This window comes from Zingiber officinale, chromosome 6A (genome assembly GCF_018446385.1).
Source record: "Zingiber officinale cultivar Zhangliang chromosome 6A, Zo_v1.1, whole genome shotgun sequence".
Lineage (NCBI taxonomy): Eukaryota > Viridiplantae > Streptophyta > Magnoliopsida > Zingiberales > Zingiberaceae > Zingiber > Zingiber officinale.
The window spans coordinates 116,188,441-116,207,870 of NC_055997.1; the positions used below are offsets into that span (position 1 = coordinate 116,188,441).

Sequence of the window (19,430 nt, forward strand, 5' to 3'; positions counted from 1 at the left end):
CAGATAATATTTTTAAAGTACCTTATTTTTAATATAATTAAAAGAGGAAGTAATGAAGATTAAGTTTAGAAGGAGGGTAGTACAATTTAATTTTTGTACTTGCTAATTTATTTGTAAATTTTATAACTGTTATTTTTATAACTATTATTTTTGAGGTTTATTCTAACTTAATTTGAGTTTACTCACATAAAAAGATGGAGATTGTTAATATCTAGTTTTGATGTAATCAACCAAGTCAAGTTAGATTCTAATTTTGATGTAATCAACCAAGTCAAATTAGATTCTGTTCGTATTTAACCCCTGTGTCTAAGTGTGCAGGAACTTAGGAACACAGGAAGTCGAGTGAAAGACGCAGCTAGTGAGAAGGACAGCACAGGAGAGAGCCGATGGGCTCGGTGCGTTCGAGGTATGAGGTGTTGCGGAAGAGTACGCGGGCAGACGAGAAGGAGGCGTACAACGTTTCTAAGGGATGAGAAGCCAGAACAAAAGTTTACTCAAGAAGACCAGAAGTTGGGTTCGAGTGAGCCATATTCCGAATGACCGAGATCACCCAAACGAGCGGAGCCAAAGCAAAAGACCTAGACCAATGCAAGCGGAACCGGAGTGGAAGATCGGGACCAAAAGTCAACAAAATGGTGACTTTTCAATCCGGAGCGCCCCGACCCAGTCCAAGCGCCCGGACTTAGTCTGGGCACCGGGACCCAAAAAAAATTAGCCAAACGTGACATGGCGCGTTGCATTACTACAGGGATAAAGTTTTATCCCCTAGAGGAGTTTGTAACCCTTTTAGGTGTCCCGATCAGGGCTATAAATACAGCTCTGGTCCCAATGGTTCAGGACGACACTTGTAATTGATTTCATTTGAGTTTAGCTTTGCATTTTGAGTGCTTTAATTGCTGTAAGAGGTTTCTCCGCCTGAAGGAGACATTAGTGAATTTTTCATCTTCCTTGAATTAACAACCTCCCCGGTTGTAACCAAGTAAATCTTTTGTGCCTCTTCCTTTCTTTATTTAGTATTTTATTTTTTTTATGTAAGTGTTGATTCTTATAAAACTATAGAGTTCGAAGAAGGTTTGTTTTCCTTTGCAGGACTATTCACCTCCCTTCTAGCCGACCGTCAAAGGTCCTACAATACTAACTACCGACTAACTTATATATAGTCGATTATAATCAAATAATGTTCATTTGAAATGTAATAAGAGTCAAAAAGTCTTCTTAGTTTGTTTTACTTATTGAAATATTATTTTAATTAGGTTGTCACTCTCTAATAAACAAAATCAACATAAGATAATAACACTATTGTAGAAGATATCAACCAACTGCTACACATTATACTAGCAACCTGCTAACTTTTACAGGGCCAATTATGATCAGATAATATTTATTTGAAATGTAATGAGTGTCATGAAATCCTATTTGTTTCTTTTTTCATATTGAAATATTATTTTAACCATGTTATCCCTCTCTAATAAGCAAAATCAAATAAGATAATGTCACTGTCATAGAAGCTAATAACCAACTACTACACATTATAGTAACTACCTGCTAGTTTCTTCATGCTAGTTTCTTCACGATCGATCGTGATTAGATAATATTCATTTGAAATGTAGTAGGTGTCATGGAGTCTCATTCGTTTATTTTGCTCATTGAAATGTTATTTTAACTAGATTTTTACCTTCTAATAATCAAAATCAACAAAAAATAATGACATTGTTATATGAGCTAATAATCAATTGTTATATGTTAGAGCAGTTACCTGTTAGTTTCTACACGGTCAATCATGATCAGATAATATTCATTTGAAATATAATATGTGTCATGAAGTCTTCTTTGTTTATTTTGCTCATTGAAATATTATTTTAATCATGTTATCAATCTCCAATAAGCAAAATTAAAATAATATAATATCACTATTGTAAAAGTTAACAACCAATTGCTACACGTTATAGTAACTACTTGCTAGTTTCTATAATATCATTCGTGATTAGATAATGTTCATTTGGAATATAGTGAATGTCATGAAATCTCATTGAAATATTATTTTAACTATGTTATCACTCTCTAATAAGCAAAATAAATATAAAATAATGATACTATTGTAAAAGTTAACATCCAGCTAATATACATTGTAGCAATCACATACTTAGGGATTTAATCGAGCTGAGCCGAGTCAAATTTTTGAATGCTTGAGTTTGACTCGTTTATAATCGAGTCGAGCTCGAGCTTTATTTAACGAATATATTCATGACTTACAAGTTTATTCGAACTTTTATCGAACCTAAACGAGTTTAATAAATATAAATTATAAATTTAAATATTTATTACAAATTAAATTATATATTTAAAGAAAATTATAATATTCTTATTAAAATTTACTATTTTATTCTAATAAATAAATTTAATATATTTATCTATATATTTCATAAATAAAGATAAAATCTAAAAATTTAATATCAAAATTATTATTATTTTTATTTAAAAGTTAGATAACAAATATATTTACAAGTTAATGAGCTAAATATTATGAAGCTTGAACTTAATTTGTTTATCTTAACGAAGCTCATTAAACGAACTTAAACGAATTTTTATCGAATCGAATTTCGAATAACTCATGAACAGTTTGATTCATTTATACTCATATACCTACTAACTTCAATACAATCAATCTTGATAAAATAATATTCATTTGAAATATAATGATATCATGAAATTTACTTTGTTTGACTCATCTAAGAATACACTAACAACAAAACATAACATGGGTGATCGAACTCATGGAGTTTATAACAACAAAAGCTGTCTTTGAAACAAGAAAATGAGAAGAAGAAAAAACTATCATACAAATAAGATCATTAAAAAAACCCATGAATTAAAAAAAAAAAAAACCCTGCTAAAAGTTAAATACTAAACTAAAATTAAAGGAGGGAGGGAGAAGAGAGAAAATTGGTTGAAACTTTAGGAGATTGAAGCTCAAATCCAAAACACTAAATCCGGTTCAGAAACATAGAAATTTTAAATCAAATATGATTTTTCGGGTACTTCAAGGGGCTTGATGTTTTCTGAAAAAGCGGCGCTCATATGTTTTTTTTTTTTTTGCGCTTCGAGGAGAGAGTAGAACAAGAACTCACGCCGATTCTGCGAGAGCTCGCACTCGACCGGGCGGAGGAAGAAGAGGCAGGCCTTGATGCTTCCATTTTCTGTGGCGAAATGAAGACTACGAGCGCCAGAAACCCAGACGAGAGCTATTTCTAACGTCCTCCGGCGTCGGCCTTCGCACGCCTCCAGCGGCCTCCGCGGTGCAAAACCGCCGAAACCCTAGAAATTTGGAAATCGTCGGCTATTTCGCGAGCGAGACGCATGCAGACGAGGAGCGCCATAAACTCGGTCGATTTCTGGCTTGGATATTTGAAATCCGACGGAAGCGGCCGGTCCGAGAGGGCGTATGGTGTAGCCTTCAGTAACCTCGGCCCTGCAAAGCCCTGGATGTTTTGGAATGCCCCCAGTCGCTTTCGCAGCTCTCGCGGAGGAAGCGGCTGGGTCTTTCTCTTTCTGAAAATTTCATTTTGCCACCTATAGTTTGTTAAATTCAACTTAGACTTGAATCGGATTCGACTCAGACTTGAATTGGATTCGACTCAGTCTGTGGCTCGGGTCACCGGGAATCGACTTAGGGTTGAGAAATGAGGTGCCAGCGCCGCCGCCCCTTTCCTTTTTAATCCCGCATTCGAGCGAGCCCCTTCCGTCGCGATTCCATGCAAGTCCCGGGCTGAGCTCGCGCTCTTCCTCTTCGCCCACCCTGATCGCGAGCTTCACTCCCTTCCTGACGAGCTCCGGCCCCTATCCGAGACACCGGTGATCATTCCTTGCCCTTCCGTTCTTTGCAAGCCGCAACCCCGGTCAGGCAGCAGGGCGGCAGCAGTGGAGCCTGCCAATTTCCTTCCTTTCTTCCTACCAGAGAATCCTTGAGCGGAGATACTCGCCTTCCTTTCGTTTGGATCCGAGCAGCTTGTTTGTCGATCCGGCCGCATCACCGGGCCTTTTCCTATCCCGATTTGGAGTAAGTTGTTGCATGTTTCCTTTGTTTTCCTTCTTGTTTCAGCAAGCCGACTTTTTAGTTTAGAACAGCGGCTCTCCTCTTTTTGGGTCTTGTGTGCTAGATGTTTTCCCTTACTGATCTATTGGTGGCAGTTCTAGATTTAGGGCAGCAACTGTTGGGCCTTTTAGCATCGTCTTCTTTCAAGTTGGAGGTCGTCCAGATTTTTGTTTGGTAAGTGTTCCTTGTTAGATTGCATCTTTTTATCGAGTTAGAGTGGATTAGATGATTTGTTTATGATTTGGTGTGGATTAACTTGTTTGATCGAGAACTTGTGGTTAATTGTAAGAGAAAACCTGGAGTGTCTATTAAAAATTGTACCTTGCTTTCGTTGGGATTCTGTGAGTACTTAATTTTATTGATTTATCTCATATGTTGAGTGATCAAGAACCCTTTGGGAAAGAGGTAACAAATCTAGTCATCATATTGTTTTCTTTGAAATGTTTCAGTGGTTCATTTCAATTTCTGTTCCGATTGGATTTGGAGAATCAAATTTTTTATAGGTAGGGGTGATGTTACATCCCAAAATTTAATTAGTGATTGATTAGTTTTTGTTTCTAAGTATGATCAATTAGGGTTTAATTGATGGACTTGAAGTTGAAATGATTTATTTAAAGATGATTTATTATATATAGGGGCTGATGTTGATGTAATTAGGCTTGTTCAATTGGAAATCTAATAGATTCTCTGAGGTTTTGGTTAGAGGTTAAATGGAGTTTGCTTTGGGTTTGAATTTGGGCAAATCCCATTTGATTTAGAATCGAATTGGATGAGATTGGGTTGAATCTGGTTTGGTTCAATGGGAGCTTTTCTCTTGTGAGCTTTGCTTGAAATTTTGCTGCTAGCCTCTTACCGCACTTGCTGAAGACCTGTTCATCAGCCATAGTCTCTTCATGGCTTCTTTATTGGAAGAAAAACTTCTTAGGTATTTTTTTCTATATTATTATCTGATAAATCTGTCACCATTTGATTTGCCTTTTGCTCTTGTTCACTTGTACCTACTGTCTGTGTTTTCCCCTTCTTTCAACCACTTTCCACACTACCACTACTGCCTCTTTTCTCTTTTCCTAGCCACAGATATTCCAACTCTATATAGCTGCATATAAAATGCTTGAATTTGTTGTTATAGATGTTTTTTTTATGTATGTATCTGATTTTGATGTATAGAACCAATCAGTGCTGCACATAAAATGCTAGAATTTGTTATTCCATTTTTTTTTTTGGTTAAAATCTATCGAATTGATTTTGAGGTATGGAACTTTGAAGAACTTTGGATTTGAAAATAAAGCTAGGGCTAGTGTATAAAAGATATTGCAATGTCTAAAATCCATCAGTACTGTACAACATTTAATTTGAAGCTAAGCCGCATATTGTGGAAATGAAAATTTGAGGTTTCCTAGTAATTTAATATTTGATTTTGCAAATTGATAATGAAACTTTCAATTAACTCCATTTGGAATACAGTGCAGTAACTAATCCAATTATTCACAAGCCTAAAACTTTAATAAGTTATTAAAATAGTATGTAACAAAATAAATATTGTAATATTAACTGCTGCATTTTATTTAATATACTTATAGTTAAAGAGTAAAGGAATATATGAGATATTTTGAACTGGTTCTAGATTATACTACAGATCTTATTTTTTGAAATTAACTTTACGAAGGATCTTATGATTTATGAATCCTCTTTTGCCCGAAGCAGAAAGCAAGTTACACCAACTTGCTTGATATGATTTTACTGAATAATAAGACCATAAGGTTCTTCCAGTCTGGAAGTGTTTACTCATTTGCCTTAATTTTGTGCTATCCGTCGACAAGTTTGTAACCATTTTGAAGTTGTACTGTTGTAGTTTGATTGGTAGAGATTTGGTAATGGACATTTGTCTTGATAAGTAAAGCTCAAAATTTGGCATTGTATTTTAAGTAGTGACTCAAAGTTTTATTACCTAATTCTTATTCCTACTGTCTCTTTTCTTTCCATAACTGTTAACTGATATTGACTCGTTCCTGCAGCTTAGGCAAGTTATTTAAATAAATTCCTTATCAGCTTTGTCCGTCTGACAGGTTTTGGAGAGCTCTTGTAATAATTATAAGTCAGTTCGTTCTTATATATATACTGGGGAATTGGTTTATGCAATATGAGAAGTCACAAAGACCTTTTGCTGCTTACATATTCATCAGAGCTTCAGAATGGGGAGCCCGTTTTCTTCTCATCGAATTGTTTGCCTATAAAGGCTCCCAATTTTGAACCAGCAGGGCATTCATTTCATTCTGCTGCACTTAAACTATCAGGGTTTTGTGATGATGATGATACAGAAACAGATACCCAAAGTGTTCTATCTGATGATCGATCATCCCAAGATTACTTACCAACCTCTGATTCTTATGGAAGCAAGGGGAAAAAGAAATCTAGCAGTGGAAGCAAACAGAAAGACCATTATTCGCTACTTGGCCTAGGGCATTTGCGGTTTCTAGCTACTGAGGAACAAATACGAAAAAGTTACCGTGAGACTGCTTTAAAGTATCATCCTGACAAACAGGCTGCACTTATTTTTGCAGAAGAAACAGAAGAGGCTAGACAAACTAAGAAGGATGAGATTGAAAGTCACTTCAAGGCCATTCAGGAAGCATATGAGGTTCTAATAGATCCAGAGAAACGAAGGATATATGACTCCACTGATGAATTTGATGATGATATTCCAACTGACTGTACTCCGCAGGACTTCTTTAAAGTCTTTGGTCCGGCATTTATGAGAAATGGGAAATGGTCAGTCAATCAGCCGATTCCTTCACTTGGAGATGATAACACTCCTATTATAGACGTAGACAGTTTCTACAATTTCTGGTATACTTTCAAAAGTTGGAGAGAATTCCCTCATGCAGATGATTTTGATCTTGAGCAAGCTGAATCTCGTGATCATAAGAGATGGATGGAACGACAGAATTCTAAGTTAAGAGAGAAGGCTAGGAAGGAGGAATATGCACGAGTTAGGACCCTCGTTGATAATGCTTACAAGAGAGATCCTCGAATTTTAAGGAGGAAAGAGGAGGAAAAGGCCGAGAAACAGAGAATAAAGGAGGAAAAGTCAATGGCCAAGAAGTTGTACGAAGAAGAAGTGCGAAGGGCTGCTGAAGAGGAGAGACAGCAAAAGGAGGAAGAGGAGAGGAAGATAGCAGAAGCTGCTCTGATACAGAAAAGAATGAAGGAGAAGGAGAAGAAGCTCTTGCGCAAAGAAAGGAGTCGTTTACGTACACTATCTGCACCATTGATTTCCGACAATCTGCTCGGTCTTTCTGATGATATTGTGGAAAGTATATGCATGTCATTTAAGGTGGAGTCACTCAGACTTTTGTGTGACAACATGGATGGTAAAGAGAAAATGGAGAAAGCTAAATTGCTGAGAGATGCATCAGATGCCACAAAACTTAGTGGAAATGTACAGATGATTAGTCTTCAAGATCGTGATCTGAAACCTAACAGAACTACTGCTGCACAAGTCAAAGTGGATCATACAGCGAACAACTTTGAGAAGAAAGACAAGCTATGGGAAAAAGAAGAGATTGAAATGCTCAAGAAAGCCATACAGAAGTATCCCAAGGGAACTTCGCGCAGATGGGAGGTCATTTCAGAATACATTGGTACTGGGAGATCTGTTGAAGAGATTCTCAAGGCAACAAAAACAGTCCTCCTTCAGAAGCCTGATTCTGGAAAAGCTTTCGATTCCTTCCTCGAGAAGAGGAAACCAGTGCAAACTATCTCATCGCCTCTATCAACCAGAGTGGCAGTTGATGAGGTGTCTCCCATCGAGAAAAAGATCGATGGTGTGTCCTCAACCACACCACCTAAACACTCTACAAGCACCAAAGGAAGCGAGAAACCTGGAGAGGTGCTTCCTTCTACACCAGAACAAGATACTTGGACAGAAGCTCAAGAAAGAGCTCTTATCCAGGCTCTCAAAACATTCCCGAAGGATGCAAACCAACGGTGGGAGCGTGTTGCTGCTGCTGTTCCTGGCAAAACTATGGTACAGTGCAAAAAAAAGTTTACTTTGATGAAGGAGAGCTTTCGAAACAAGAAAAGCACAGAAAACTAAGCTAGTCTGCAACCACCTCATCTTTTTCTTGTGAAGCTGAATCACTTACAGTCAAAAAAACATCTGAGAGAGGTATCAGATCTTGCCATGAAATTTTCCTATACATACCACAAAAATGGAAAAAAGAGAAACCCTGGCAATATCCAACCCTGATATGACATCACCCACCATTTTCTCTTAATTGAGAAAAAAACATTCAGATTTTTTTACTAGAGAGAAGCCTACAGATTCACATGCCATCATTTTTATCATTATGATATATTGTTAAAAGAACCATATAAATAACTCGTCATCTTTGGTAGACAAGCTACTACTATTACAGCTGTGATATCTGAGAGTTCAAGAATCTAATTGGTTTATGATATTATTTCACTCTCTTTTTGTTTATTGTTTGTAATGGAGGGTTCTGTATCCATGTTAAGCGTTTTGTGGGTTTTATATATATAACAAGAAAACGAGTCCATGTGCAAAACAAAGAATGGATTGAATATCATATTCGCCAGCAAAGAGATAGGTTGCCCTCAGCTGAGTTGCAGGCTCCCTGAGCTATGGTGCTCAAACATAATCTCTCAAGCATTCATGAATTTTAAAATGATAAATTGGGATGTCGAGCTATTTGGTCGGATCATTCCAGAATTAATCGGTAAATACCTGTCATAAGAAATACATTAAGCTGCAGCTTGCCTCGGTTGGAGCTTTTTGAGTTATTCCCTGGAGTTACTGCCAATTTAAAGATTCCAATAAACTAATTGAGCTCGGTAATTTTTTTTAAAATGAAAAATACTTAATAGCCCTTCTACGATGAAACTCGGTGAAGAGGCATGTTTTTATCCAAATCCCTATTTTCCCATATTAGAGAGATTAAAGTAATTGCAATAACTCATTAGAACCACAGGAATCCAAGAGCGTCAACCTCTTCCATTGCAAGTGAACCACAATGACCCAACAAAAATCAAACCTTACCAAACAAACTTCAGCAAAAAGTTTCATTCAAAACTTGCACACGATGGGTCAAATAAAATCAGATATCAAACATCATGCAAGAGAGATTGCAGTGCGAGGAAATCAATCGTCACAAGTTTCAACAATGAGAATGAGATGGGCGCACTGGAAACCAAAATATGATTGTACCTAAAAGTATAACTTATCAACTCGACCAAAGCAACACAATTCTTATAGACAAATTAGTGTCCCCATAAACTATAGAGAAACAAATAGTACTATATAGAGCATTCCACAACCACCAAAGCATGTATTGATACCACACAGGGCTCATTCGCTTGAGTTCATGGAACTGCAGATCATGATTGGTCCAGAAGATGTCCAGACTTATATAGGAGTGTTGTCATCAATCATCAAACTCGTGCATATGATCCAAAAGGTAGTTAGCAGCAAGCTCCTCGTTCTTGTTGCATGCAAAAAAGACCTGCAGCACGAGTGCACGGTCGAAGCCCATGGCTTCAAGCTGACAGAAACAATAATTAAATTTTCGTTCTCAAAAAAGAAAAAGAATTCCAAATTGCCATTCTACAAATTGAATTTGTTGAAAATGGCAAGTGATGTGGTAAAAATTCAAAACGATGCCGTTTCCATGTGATTGTGAAGTCAACTTACCCGTTCAATGGCTTCACGCTCCTCTGGAGTAACACTCACAGCTTGTGGCATTGCAGCAGTAGCCAACTGATCTAAAAAGCCACTATATACATAAACAAGAAAAAGGATTAGAAGAAAAATTTCTTGGTATGAAAAATTATATATAAAGCACAAAAATTCTTCCTCACCCCCCCTCACTTCCCTCTGCAGGCTCATTTAACAATTGAAGAAACTCCCCTTGATGTTCCTGGATGACCCTCATAAGCTGAGGGTTTTGTTTCCCTAGCTCTTGGAGCATAGGCTGCCAGTTGACAAATAATTAATTTCAAATGGTCAGATTTGGAAATAATGCAAACATTGAACGCGAGCAGAAATAAAAGGACAAAACACCTGTAGGATTTGAGGGTTTGCCTGCACCAAAGCTTGCAAGGCTCGAAACTGCATCAAAGATGAAAATATAGTTTAATATTCAAGAAAAGCATTTTCAATCTGTATCTATAGTTTATTTTAGGGAAATCATAAATACCTGTGGGCTATTACGTAAAAAGTCAAGGTCGCCCCCAGCAACATTGGACCCAAGATTAGGGAGGCCCTGTTACAGAAACATATATGAAGAGGGGCAAATTTAGCAATGCAGAGGGAGGAAGCAGGAACGCCACGTGCATAACAGTTACCTGAGGAAAGAGATCCAGAGGATTAGCATTAGGAAGGGCTGAAGGAACTGCAGGTTGAACTGGTTGTGGTGCCTGGGCAGGTGGTGGATTGGTTGCCAGCACACTTGCAGTTTGGCGAGCAACTGGTGCAGGTTCATTTTGTTCAGGAATGCCCTGGCATACGGAAATTTGCTTTTCAGACACCACATTGTTATAAAGAAACCCAGTTGGATGAATATTGGACTGGCCCATTCATTTAGAAATAATTAAAACCTTACTTTTGGACTTACTCTAGAATGTGAATGACTGAAAACTCAAACTAAGAAAAGGAATCTCAGACACCACAATGTTAAGGAAGGAATCTCACCCAAGCATTCGCATTATAAATGACAAACAAGAGGTAGCATTCACGGAGCATAAACAAAGAAGGAAATATACCCTAAGAATTCCCAATATAATGGCAGACAAGGTGATAAATGGCGCTTACGGAATATAAATATTCGACAGCCCTTTCAGGATTGTTATATGCAGCACGTAAGGCACGAACAACAGTGTCCCTGTCCCAAGTTCCTCCCCCCATATCAATAATTTGCTGGATTGTTTGCTCCAAGGTACTGCCAGCAACAAGATTAGATGCTGCTTGACCATATGTGTCTGCTTCATTGCTGCTGTGGAAAGAAGAAAACATTGAGCGAGAAAAAAAAAAGTAAATGCAAGAAAAATATAAATCAAACATTAAGGGGGCGTTTGGTTTAGGGTAATAGGAGTGGGGAATGGGAATGAGAATCATTGATTCCCATTGTTAATGTTTGGATTATAGGAATAGGAATACAAATAAGGGAATGAATCATTGAAATTGGGTAATGACTCATTCCCATGTACCTCCCCTTCAATGAGCCATTACCCTATTTTCATCAATCAAAATATTCCCTTATTCCAAAAATACCCTTGACTTAAAACTAAAATTTTTTCCATTAATATCAAATATCAAAATATATTTATTTATTTTTTCTTTCATATCACTTATCTCTCCTTATTCTCTCTCATTATATTTTCTCTCTCATCATAGTTTCTCTCTCATCATTTTATCATACACTTTCTCTCTCCTTAATCTCTCCTATCACACTCTTTTTCCTCATTTTTTCTCATTACACTTTCTCTCTCCTCAATCTCTTCCATCGCACTCTCTTCCTTCTTTTGTTCCTCATCACACTTTCTCTCTCATCACACTTTCTCTCTCCTCAATCTCTCCCGTCACACTCTCTTTTCTCTTTTTTCTCATCACACTTTCTCTCTCATCATACTTTATCTCTCCTCAATCTCTCTTATCACACTTCCTCCTTTTTTCCTCAACACACTTTCTCTCTCATCATACTTTATCTCTCCTCAATTTCTCTTATCACACTTACTCCTTTTTTCCTCAACACACTTTCTCTCTCATCATACTTTCTCTCTCCTCAATCTCTCCCATCATATTCACTGTTCTCTTTTTCTCTCACCATACTTTCTCTCTCCTCAATCTCTCTCATCACACTCTCTCTCATTTTTTCTCACTATATTTTCTCTCTCTTCATCCTCTCCTATCATACTTTCTCTCACATCATACTTTCTCTCATCATGCTCTCTCCAATCACACTCTCTTTTTTCATTTTCTCTCATCACACACTCTCTCTCTTCATTCTTTCTTATCACACTTTCTCTCTCATAATACTTTCTCTCTCATCATTCTCTTTCATCATATTTTTCTCTCACATTTATCTTTCTCACACATCTAATTTTTTCTCTTATTTTCCTTTAAGGGTAAAAAAGGAAACTTTGATTTATTCCGATAGAAGATATACAACTAACCAAACATTGCTTTTAAGAGTGATATCCATGCTCATACCCATTTCCATTCCACAATACAATGATTCCGATTCCGATTCCTATTCCTAGAAAAGAACCAAACGCCCCCTAAATAAGCTTACTAATTAAGCAACAAATAAAAAGACTTGAGAGTGTTATTAATAATATGTTTTACAAAGAGCTCAATGAAGGACAAAGATTCATAGATGCAGCCCAAATTATTAAGACATGGCTAGGAATGGTTGCATCTAGGGATAATACAAAGCGACACATTATCTCTGTACGGTCACTTCAATTACTATACTCAAGTTTCATGAAAGAATAAAAGTAGCACATCATCCAACAACCAACAACGGATATTTACCTATACATGCAAAAAAGCACAAAAATTTATAATGAACATTGTTTCATTATTATGAACATATTTTACATCAAAACAAGGGAAAATGGCTTTGAACTTTTCACCATTATGTCAAAACAATAGCACCGTACATTGAATCTCAATCAGATAGATGGAAGTCTACTTGATAATATAAAATACAAATTGGTTTACTAATTCTTTGTGAAAATGAGATGCAACCATGAATCTGAAAATTAAAGTGGAACAATTTTCTAATATCTAATTCAAAGGAACTGTCAAAACTCATTTAGCAATAGAATTTAAAATAAATTATACCAATCCCTGAGATAAGACAATCAAACTTTGCCTTACCCCTATGAGAATTTTCTTTAGTGTCAATTTCAGATTCTTTCTACAGTAAGCAAAATCCTAATACAAAGGTGCTCAAAGGGAGCTCAAAAGGAAAGGATCCTTTAAAAATTGGATCTGAAAAAGGATTATAAAAAAAATAGAAAAAAGAAATTAAAATATTTACATAGAGGCATAACCCAAATAAAAATTAAAATTCCCTAGAAATTTGATATAACTTACGGCGTGATGGTAACCGCTGCTGGTACTGATGCTGGTGTAGTTTCATTAATTTGAACTGGTAAACTTGCAGATGTCCTGCTTAGTGATACATAGCAACACGATTTTAGCAAACAAAATTAGTTTGTTCAAATAGCTACCTACTATTTGCATATGATAAACATACGGAGGCAACGTGGTTTCGGATGTTTGAGATGGAGATACAGCAGGCACTGGAGCAGCAGGAGCCTACACAGACAAGAAAATTAAGAAACTATTTCAAAGGAACAAAATATTGCTTTCACTCCTATGCACAAATAAATAAATAATAATCCTTCCAAATGTCAGCATTTTATTCTTTAGCATCATCACCATCGTCATCATCAGATCATGTTAGCCTGGACTATTAGGTTGGCTACATGAATGTTATCCCCACATTCCCTCCATTGAGTTCTATACAACGTAATAACATTAGTAATATTCAAATTGCTTAAATTCCAAGGAAATATGGAAGCCCTTAGGTTCAGTAACATTGAAATCTGAGTTATCAGTATGGGCCAATTACAGTTTTCTTATCCTAATTTAACTTCTAGATCAGAATGCAAACCAACAATAATTATATTCATCCATAAATAGAAAATAAATTTGAAGTTCTGGACTATTCCGTGAAAGAGATGATAGGCAACCTCACAACACAAAAGGGTATTGTACCTCATTTTCCCACAAAGCAAATATTGAACTCATTAACACTAGGCACACTCAACACAATGTGTCAAATACATGACCAGCAGTATTCTATTTTTGATAGTTCAATTAGCTAAAAGTGAGACATTCCAATTTGCCATCAGGCAAACAAATAGAATTGTAATAATCAAACAAGGACCTAATATGTCTTCTAATTTACCAAATAGTTTGATCAAATGCAGCTTCATTCCTTGCCTTTATGAGATTAGAATTCCAATTATGTTTCTATCCATATTTTAACATGTAAATGAGTTAAGTTTAAACACTAGATAATTTTGTGATGTTGTACAATCTATAGATAAACCTCAGTCAGTCTTCACTGTTATGGAGAAATCATAAATCGTAATACAAAGGTGTGCCTATCAGAACAGGACAATTCTATTATTCATGACTCTGAAAACTGGGCAGAGATAAAAAGTATTAGAAGGATTGTGGGAGTCAGCTAAAAACCTCAATGAATTAAATTCTTCATGTTTAAATGTTCTCTTGTGGAAGTGAAAGCTACAACTTAAACATCACAAATATTCAAGAAAAAAAAGAGATGCCTAGTTAATTGTTCTCATGCATCATGTTTGAAAACAACTTTATATATATATATATATATATAGCATCTATTGTCATTGTAGATGAATTTCATCAAACATCAAGCCCAATGAGTGATAAAAGAGTAAAAATACAATCAGAATTACCTGACTAGCAGGTGCTTTTGCAGTGGATGATGCTCCACTAGAAGAAGGCTTCGTCTGGGAAGGATAAAAAATTCTCATAAGCAACTCAAATTCAGCAAAAAGGCTCCATATCTATTAAATCTTAATGTGATAACAGGTAAAAGAAACATCTTTTTATGTTATAGGCATTGGTAATCACAACATCACTTGCCAATTTACAAACTCTGGAGATAATTTAATTGAAATTAATGCTCAATTGGAGGTTGACCAGAGTCAACAATTATTGGTAACAAAAACTATTTGGAAAGGTTTAAGATCCATCAGAAGTGTTTCAAATTAAGCATGCATTAAATGATGTAAATATTGATAAATTAATCATGTATTGCCATTGTATTAATCCAATAGTACATGGAAAAGAAGTTACACAATCAATTAAGAAACCAAGAATGCCACACAATTCATTCTGTAAAAAATATAATGTCGAACTATTATCAGCATACTTTTCTACAACATTGCAGCAATAATATAGTAAATTGTGATTGAGAATTTATTAAAAACAAGAACATCAACTTTCATTAGCAGCATTGTGTTATGAACCATAGGTAAGCCCATCAAATACAAGAGATATACACACGACAGATTTAGAAAGAATGGTGCATATTAAGAGAATTGATTCAGCTATAGTAATTGATTTTTATTTAAGTCGAGTATATGTTATTTTGAGTAGGATTGAATCGAGTATATTTATTATCAGGAGAACTGAGTCTAGAATCTTTTATTTTTAGTATGAATAAAACCTTCTTATTCAGTATTTGTTTTCTTCCTTTGTCAGGAAGGAACATAAGTAGTTGTATTTAAATGGTTGGAATAATGCAACAAAGATGATGACTGAATTTACAAAAAGAAATCAAGCCCTCGATCTACCTAGATCGAGAGGTTCTCTAATCCCAATGAGCCTCAAATTATCCCTACCACCATAGGCCATCAAGGTCGTAAAATCAAGACGACAAAGATTGATTTCACAAATTAGCTAGAAAACCGTCCCATTACGCGATCCAGATCCAAGGGCCATAACGCATTGTCATCCTAGAGTGTATGCACATGTATAAGAGATGGAAATAGATAACATTCATTTACTAAGTAAGTTTTCTTGTATACACCAATTTTAGAAAATTGAGTGCATGCTAATAAATCATGATTATGACCCAATATTCAATAAGCATACAATTTCAGAAGATACCAAGGAACAGAAGAATATTAGAATAAGATAAGATTCATTTTCTACCTTACTGAGCATAATCACAATAAAACTATTTTCAGCAACTTTATTCTCATCCAAAGTAGTATTGTCTTTAAGGATTTTCCCTTGATGTATAAGCATTTGCTGCTCAGCTGGGTAAACATCTTTCCCTTGAGATGTCTCAATAAAATTTTTTACCTCAGCAACCTGAAAGACAACCATAGGACAACAGGTGAAAGTGAGTATTCCACTTGATGCTTACTTTGCATAAGCTATTCTATCATGGCTACGTGATAACTTGAATGTTATTGAATCAAATTTCAGAATAATCATTCTGCATGGCTAAAAAGGACACCTACAACAAATCCACATACCAGTTATGACTGTGTAATGGTACAAATTTAAGAATTTAAGAAATGGTCCTGATTTGACAATCATTTTTTTTTTCCTGGGAGTCTTACTCCCAATATATGACATATTGATTGCGGATCAACAACAAGATTGCTAGCATGTACAACCATAGAGTGTTATTAGTAGGTAATAACTTCCAAAAGGATAAATTGAATTTAAGTTTGAGAAAAAAAACCTTATTTATTTTTGAAACAAAATAAAAGTTAAGATGTAGATTCTAACACCATATAAATTTTTGAGCTCCTATATTCCCTAAATAAACAATTCGATATACTTCTCCAGGACTACACCCGATACGGCTTTGACCTTACCACCTTCTCACCCAAATACAGTCCCCATCACAAGCATCAAACTAACGATTACAATACTTATTACCAGTCCCTCGATCCATACCTCTTTACCTCAAATACATCATAGATACAATTAAGTTACCTAGTTTATCAACTTTATTAAAAGCATTATATTGTAGTAACCACAGCTACACAAATAACCCAATTGATATATCAGCAAAACAGTCTGCAGTGAGCAAAACCCTTAAATCGTCTAAACTGGATCCGTTAAAGAACCTTGCAATTATCCAAAGAAAATAAGCAAAACAACAAGGAAAAAAAAAACCTCTCCAACGAAACGATCTTTACCAATCAGTACTGTCCAAAATCGCCAAAATTTAGTTCGAAGCAGAAGAAGGGGACACCAGATAGTTGGGAAAAAGTAGAAATACCACACAAAATAAAGAGAAATCCATTGATTCGCCCACCAAAGTGACGGGGCCGGCGGCGCTGGAAAGATAAAGAAGAAGAAGGGATCGTTTACCGTGTCCTCGGGCTTGACATCGATCTCGAAGTTGGTTCCCTTCAAAGTCTTGACGAAGATCTTCATCTCTTCTTGCCTGCGATTTCCCTCAGATCGCCTGTCCTCTTTCTTCTATCGCAAGGGTTAAAAAGAGAAGGGCGACGGCTTCGAAGGCGTGGAGAGTAGAAGCCGAGACGGGGAGGCTAACCGTTTTTATAGATAGAGCCGACGATAAGAATGGAAATTACATCCTGCACCCCAAATGTTATTGGTATTTTGACTGCGCCCCTATAGTTCGAAAAAAAACTTACCGAGTCAGCTCGCTTGCCAAGGGCAGCGAATGAATAACTAAGTCAACCCAGCCAAAAAAATGAATCAGATCCATGGATGCGGTAATGATGAGGGATCTCCACCATATTGTCACGGTGAAGGTTAATGGAAGTTAAAGTTAAAATAGTCAATAGATGAATGACCTGATATGGTCTGATAGATGGTCTTGGCCGGTCGGGCGAGGATGCGTAGAAGCTGAGCCGAGTGGTTTTCCTGCTCGGCGAGACGGCGGACAATACGGACAGAGGACTTTCAGCCGAACGGCTCTCCCACTCGATGCAACAGTGGGTTTTCAGCCGATACAGAGTAATCAAATTGACGCCCAAAAGACGCGCAGAAGTCGAGCTGAGCGGCTCCTCCGCTCCACCTAGCAGCAGACTCAACATCAGCCGAGCACGCGAATAGTGAACTACCCGCTGAGTGGCTATCCTGCTTACCCAAGCAATAGAGCATGTGGGCAGTGGGCTTCCGGCCAAGCGATCATTCCGCTCAGCCCAACAACGGACGACATTTAGACAGGGGACTTTCAGCAAAGCGGTTATCTCGCTCGGTGTGGCAGCTGACGCAAGGATATCAGAATCCTGCCCGAGCGGTCATTCCGCTCGCCCAAGCAACAGACACAGCGGATATCCTTCAACATCCTTTTGGGAGCTAGTGCTACTGATATGCGGCATGGTCAGACAGAAGATCGTACGGCGAAAGTTTCCACTCTCACTTCAGAGATATGCTCGGCATGTTAAGGTACTGTGTCAGGGACACTTTACTGACATGTCTCTTCAGAGAAAGCTTGGGATAGCGTGCCCGCTTTAAGAAGCGTGCGCACACAATACAGGAGCCCTATATAAAGGGGGGTCCAGGCATCAGTGGAGGTATGCTTTTCTCGCGATTTCTACTGTTGCGCTACAGTTCTCTTTGTTTCTTCTTATTTCGCCGGAGACTAACTTGAGCGTCGGAGGGTCATCGTCGGGGACCCCTTTCCTGGCTCGGCACTGACGCTGCTTGTATTGCAGGCGGGAGCGAAGTCCACCGGAGGTCAGCAAGAGTGTCACGTCCCTAGCATCCGTCTCCCCGACTTTTGGACAGGATCATATTTGACACCGTCTGTGGGAACGTCACCTGAATCCGAGCCGAGAAGATGGAAGACGTTGGACGACTTACCACCATGACGCTCACTCAAGAGAAGCTGGAGATGCTCGTGCAAGCACGGACAACAAAAATGATGGAGTAGCAACAACAACAAGCGATAGCCGATTGACTAGCACCGCAACCAGCAACCTCGGCGGTCGACAGAATCATATTTGGCACCGTCTGTGGGAACGTCACCTGAATCCAAGCCGAGAAGATGGAAGACGTTGGACGACTTACCACCGTGATACTCACTCAAGAGGAGTTGGAGATGCTCATGCAAGCACGGACAATAAAATGATGGAGCAGCAACAACAACAAGCGATAGCCGATCGACCAGCACCACAACCTGCAACCTCGGCGGCCGATAGGCGAGCGGGGCAAGAAGACCGAGCTGAGCAACTCTCCGTATGGGGGCAGAACCAAAGGTCGACCAGCACCCAAGGGGAAGCGCCGCCCGCGCCGATTCCCTTCCATAGGCTCTATTCCAAACCCCCTCGGAGATAGCCCAAGCGTATCAGGAGTGGGGATCATCTTCCAACGAAACCCCCGTTCGGGATGCGCGAAAAGGAAAAGTGCCCCGAAGCGTTGAGTCTCCCAAACGGATCAACAGATAGTTCTCAGAGGAGATCTTACAAGACCCTCTGCCTCGACACTACACCCCCGTTGGTGATCGAGACATACAACGAGATGACCAACCCAGATGATCATCTAGATCGATTCGACAATAAAGCTACGCTGCACCAATACACGGATGGAGTAAAGTGCAGAGTCTTTCTCACAACTCTCACCGGATCGGCACAGCGCTGGTTCAGAAGACTACCGGACAGCTCGATACGAAGTTTCAAAGACTTTCGAGTCACCTTTTAGCACCACTTCGCCAGCAGTCGACGCTACCAGAAGACAAGCGTTAGCCTCTTCGCCCTGAAACAA

General features: G+C 37.8%; 2 protein-coding genes across 3 annotated transcripts; one reads left to right on the forward strand and one right to left on the reverse strand.

Annotated features, from left to right (window-relative positions):
* Positions 1 to 3,705: 3,705 nt before the first annotated feature.
* Positions 3,706 to 8,561, forward strand: LOC121997623 (dnaJ homolog subfamily C member 2-like). Its single transcript, XM_042552136.1, has 3 exons — positions 3,706 to 4,057; positions 4,189 to 4,267; positions 6,160 to 8,561. Exon 3 carries the CDS (start codon positions 6,234 to 6,236, stop codon positions 8,187 to 8,189), a length of 1,956 nt encoding a protein of 651 aa, XP_042408070.1. The 5' UTR covers positions 3,706 to 4,057; positions 4,189 to 4,267; positions 6,160 to 6,233; the 3' UTR covers positions 8,190 to 8,561.
* Positions 8,562 to 9,311: 750 nt separating this feature from the next.
* LOC121997624 (ubiquitin receptor RAD23d-like) lies at positions 9,312 to 17,228 on the reverse strand. Of its 2 annotated transcripts, none has more exons than XM_042552138.1 (12): positions 17,064 to 17,228; positions 15,885 to 16,046; positions 14,621 to 14,674; positions 13,375 to 13,436; positions 13,212 to 13,286; positions 10,923 to 11,100; positions 10,457 to 10,609; positions 10,309 to 10,374; positions 10,173 to 10,220; positions 9,971 to 10,083; positions 9,804 to 9,885; positions 9,312 to 9,654 (listed from the first exon to the last, which is right to left on the reverse strand). In XM_042552138.1, the coding sequence occupies exons 1-12, from the start codon at positions 17,127 to 17,129 to the stop codon at positions 9,538 to 9,540; spliced, it is 1,176 nt and encodes a 391-aa protein (XP_042408072.1). In that variant the 5' UTR covers positions 17,130 to 17,228; the 3' UTR covers positions 9,312 to 9,537. The 2 variants fall into 2 exon arrangements, with proteins under 2 accessions (XP_042408072.1, XP_042408071.1); XM_042552137.1 differs by having other exon boundaries at positions 10,923 to 11,103.
* Positions 17,229 to 19,430: the final 2,202 nt, after the last annotated feature.